The sequence below is a fragment of the Nicotiana attenuata genome, chromosome 6, assembly GCF_001879085.1.
Source record: "Nicotiana attenuata strain UT chromosome 6, NIATTr2, whole genome shotgun sequence".
Taxonomy (NCBI): Eukaryota; Viridiplantae; Streptophyta; class Magnoliopsida; order Solanales; family Solanaceae; genus Nicotiana; species Nicotiana attenuata.
In genome coordinates, this window is record NC_031994.1 from 70,681,803 (window position 1) to 70,686,721 (window position 4,919).

A 4,919-nucleotide genomic window follows, 5' to 3' on the forward strand; every position below is an offset into this window, starting at 1 on the left:
AGTCTCCTACTTTGAAATATTGGAAGTTGGTCCTTCGTTTTGTAATATCTCTCTATTAGCTACTTTTGAGCTGCCATCCTTATATGCGCCAAGTCCCTACGTTCATTGAGCAGCTCCGAATTGACTAACATTGCTTCATTGTTTGCTTCTTCGTTTGCCCGAGAATACCTCAGTGTAGGTTCCCCTACTTCCACCGGAATCAGGCTTCTGCCCCGTAGACAAGAGAGAAAGGAGTCTCCCACGTACTCGATTTGCCCATTGATCGGTATGCCCATAGTACACCCAAGAACTCCTCGAGCCATTTACCTTTAGCCGCTTCCAATCTCTTTTTGAGATTTTGTATGATCACCTTGTTTGTTGCTTCTTCTTGGCCATTTGCGCTTGGATGATAAGGTGATGATGTGATCCTTTTGATTTTTAAGTTTTTAAGGAACTTCGTGACCTTCACACATATAAATTGTGGCCCGTTGTCACAAGCTATCTCTTTTGGTATCCCAAATTTGCAAATCATATTCTCCTACAAGAAATCTACTACTTCTCATTCGCCAATCTAATAAGGACTTGCTTCAACCCACTTAGAAAAATAGTCAGTTAAAATCAAAAGAAATCTTACCGTACCGGGAGCTGGTGGCAATGGTCCAACGATATCCACTCCCCACTTCATGAATGGCCATGGTGACAAACCGAGTGCAGCGGTTCTGCCGTTTGATGTACCAACGGTGCATAGCGCTGACATTTATCACATTTCTGAATATAAGCCTTGGCATCTTGCTCCATCCGGGGCCGGTAGTATTCTGCCCTAATTAACTTCAGCACCAAGGAATCTGCACCCGAGTGATTTTCGTAGATCCCTTCGTGGACTTCTCGCATAACATAGTTAGCTTCAGAGGCTCCCAAATATCGGGCCAACGTGCCTTCGAAAGATCTTATGTAAAGTTGACCTCCTTGGAAACTATATCGCGCTACCTTAGCATAGCGCCCGAGATGCCTTGCGATCTTCAGGCACTTTCCCGTGTTTGAGGTAGTCAATAATTTCGTTTCTCCAATCACAGACCAAATTAGTCGCGTTTAACTCGTAATAGCTATCTGTCACACCCCTTTTTTACCCCAAAAGATATATATGTTATGGATTATTGTGGGTTAAAGAGTTTTTCCAATTAAAGTGATATTTTTGAAGTAGGGATTATTTTATTGTTCAGAGTCGGAACTTGGAATTGATTTTTGGGTGTTCCTAGTCACCTTTTATTTCATCCCATCTCTTCACTGTTGCTGACTTCTTCTCTTTCTCTCTCTCTCTCTCTCTCTCTCTCTCTCTCTCTCTCTCTCTCTCTCTCTCTCTCTCTCTCTCTCTCTCTCTCTATGTCTACTCAGATATGGCTGAGGGATTTGAAGATACAACCCTGCTAAGACATGCTTGGTGTGGCTGGAGACTTCAAGATACACCTGCTGGGCGTTTTCAGGCTCCGAAGTCACCTTCTATTGTACTTATTTTCATTGTTTCCTTTTATTCCGGAAAGGTGAAGTATTCATTATGTATAATTACTCCTAAAAAGGATTATGACTTGTACTACCGATTTTGGAATATTGTATCATGTTGAGACTATTGGTTTATTTAGAAACTTCTGGTCCATGTTTAATAGATGTTAGTAGAACGTGTCATCATTTCAGTATGTGTTAGGCTTACCTAGTTTTAAAGACTAGGTGTCATCACGACTCATTCGGATGGATTTTGGGTCGTGACAATTTAACTATAAATATAGGAATTACTCATTGTAGAAACAAAATATTTAAACGCAAAAAAAAAGGCTAAAAGTTGACTCTTATTTTATTAATATTCTTTTTGCTCTATACTTTGTTCTTGTTCTTGCTCCCGGAGAAACTCACTTCACAATAAGGCTTGTCTTTTCTTCAAGTTTCCTTAATTAATCTATTTCTGTTTTTGTTTATTTTACATTCTTGAATCAATTTAATTCACGTGTTTGTAAACCACGTTACAAATTCAACAATATCATTTTACGGGTAAATAAGTAAGCTGGCTAATCCATTATTCACCGGGTGGACCAAAACATCAAAGGTATCATCTTTATTTTTTATGTTAGTAAATTGTTAAAAAACGTCAATGGCCGATATGTATTCTACTAGGGTAGCCAAAATTATCTATCAATTCTAAGTTGGAACTAGGAGTAAGGACATTGTATTAGGACCGAAAAAAGTCAGATATCATGTGGAAGCTAGCAAAGCAAATCTTGAACGGCGATAAATCCAACACCAAAAGAGACACAAACATTTAACGTGGTTCGGTCAACTGACCTACGTCCACAACGGAGATGAGCAATCCACTATAATAAAAAAAGAGTACAAAATATCGAGAGAACAACCTCACGAAGAGGCAAACACAAGTGACACACTAACACTTGTCCCGTAAAGTTCTCCCCCTAAACACGACTCTCAAGCCCCATATGGCTACATTGTGGATGCTACTGAATGTGAAGTAAGGATCCTCAATATATAGAACTCCAAACCTTTTCCCACAAGAAAAGGGACTAGCCAAATATGGAAGATTTATAATTTCCTTCTACAAAAAGGAAAACTCAATCAAGGTGAATATATTGTCCTTTCCTTCAAGAGATAGAAAAACTAAATATGGTAAAAAAATCAGGACAAACACCTAACACATTGGTCCAAGAACGAAGAGCATAATAAATCTGATAAAAAATGACAAGGTGGATCCAAAGAGCAAAAAACATCGTCTTAAGAACGAACTTTTTTTTTTAAAAAAAATAATTACTCAAATGGAGCAATATTATAGTATATATACATACTGCAAAGAGAGATAGCTTTAAGGAACTTCACATGCCTTTTGGTATTGTACATAATATTTTAATATAAACGAGAATATTTCTTTTTTATTTTCAAAGAGAAAGAGAATTCAGATAGATAATTAACAGATAATGATCGACAGCCCTTCAATGATTGGTGTATAAAAGCTAGGAACTAGGAAACAAGCAATTGCAAGAAAAAGGATATCCGTTTAGCTGTGACAACCAAGAATTAACTTATTTTGAAGAAAATGATTGGAAAAAGCCACCCTTAGCTTGAAGAAATGAAAATTGTTTTTTTAATTATACTTTATTTAAATCTAAAAGTTGAAGGAAACGAAATCTAGAAATACTTCAACGGCTCAGACGAGAACACCAATACTAGGTATATGCTTGTCAAAATCCATAAAATAAATATCAGACAATAAAATAATAAAATAAAAAGTATGATCTCAAATGAGTGCTTGCAACCAAATTCCATACGTGTCAAATGCTCTACTAAATTACTGCTTCTTTGAAGCAGTGGATTCAGATTTCATTCATACGTAATTATTTTTGACTTACAGTTTCTACATATAAATAGTAATTCTGACCCAAAGACAATGGGTTCTTTGAACCCACTGTTACTATGTTACATTTGCCACTGAAAGAAGTCTGAAATAAAATCCCAAGAAAAAAAACCAAAAACAAAGTGGCTTTGCTAATAATTGGCTTTTTAATGGCAAACTGGGTCCGAGTCCTCCATTTCAATGCCCACATCAGCCAGCCTCTTCTCCTTGTACACATATCGTCTTGAACAAAACAAGAATAGCATAAAATTCAAAACACTCAATATTGCCAAAAGCCAGTAGAAATCATAGAGCTTTCCTTTGTTCAAATTATCAGCTAACCACGGCTTTGTTTTTCCAGTCACCTTATCTACAATTGTGACCAAAATTGAACTAAAGAAAAATCCTAATGAAATTGTGCTTATAAACAACCCTGTACTCATAGTCTTCATCCCTTTAGGACATTCCCTTAAGAAAAAATCAAGTTGCCCAATGTAAGTGAAAGCTTCACCTCCACCAACAAGCAAGAATTGTGGGACTAACCAAAATACACTCATAGGAATTATAGCATTCGGATCATTGGCCAATCCGTGTAATTTTGCAACCTTCAATCTTTTCACTTCTGTTAAAGCAGCAGCTATCATTGCCAAAATTGAACTGACTAGGCCTATAGCAATACGTTGCAACGGGGTGAAACCATGTGGATTGTTCAAGAATCGACGACAAATTGGAACCATGATTCGATCGTAGAAAATAATCATCAAAAGAACACTTCCAACAAAGAAAGCAGTGAGCGAGGCAGCTGGAATTTCAAAGGATTTACCAATGTGACGGTTCATTGTAGTAGCTTGTGACACAGAAAATGTTGTCATTTGAGCATAGACAGTCCAAAACATAATGGTCGTGCCCCATGTTGGTAACATTCTGATTACCAATTTAACTTCTTCAACATCGGTTAAAGTTGCTGAATTCCAGTTATTCAATATGGTTGTCCCAGAAAATTCACTGTCATCTTCTTTAATAGCTGCCTTGTCCAAGAAACTGCAAAATAAATTAATTAAACAAAATTAAAGCCACAGGAAAAATGTAATTTTTGGAACAGAACAGTCAGCATAATGGAAATAATTTTTGGATTTGATTGGAGACTACTGCTGTGCTGCTGAATAGGTTGATTAGCCTACCGTATAGTATATAAATAGCTGTCAAAGATTGCCCTACCATGAAAATAATTTTCCAGTATAACCAACTTTTCTTTTGTACAATCTACTTAATTATTACAACTACTTCATACTGTTAAAATATCATGCAAGACTATTACCCAATTTTTAAATAGTTTACTAGACATACAAGAGTTACTTTCTTAATTACCCCCCCCCCCTCCCCCACACACACACCCACACCCCCAGATGCTAGTATAAATATGCATATTTATTGAACTGATTACGGATTCACTTGAAACCAATACCTTTTGCATAGAATATATATATATATATATATATATATATATATATATATATATATATATATATATATATATATATATATATATATA

General features: G+C 36.2%; 1 protein-coding gene across 1 annotated transcript in view; it reads right to left on the reverse strand.

Annotated features, from left to right (window-relative positions):
- Positions 3,300 to 4,919, reverse strand: part of LOC109227170 (protein NRT1/ PTR FAMILY 6.3-like) — a 3,738-nt gene continuing 2,118 nt past the window's right edge. Inside the window, exon 5 of the mRNA XM_019392224.1 lies at positions 3,300 to 4,408. Coding sequence (XP_019247769.1) covers positions 3,535 to 4,408 — 874 coding nt within the window. The 3' untranslated portion in view covers positions 3,300 to 3,534. The remainder of the gene's footprint in view (positions 4,409 to 4,919) is intronic.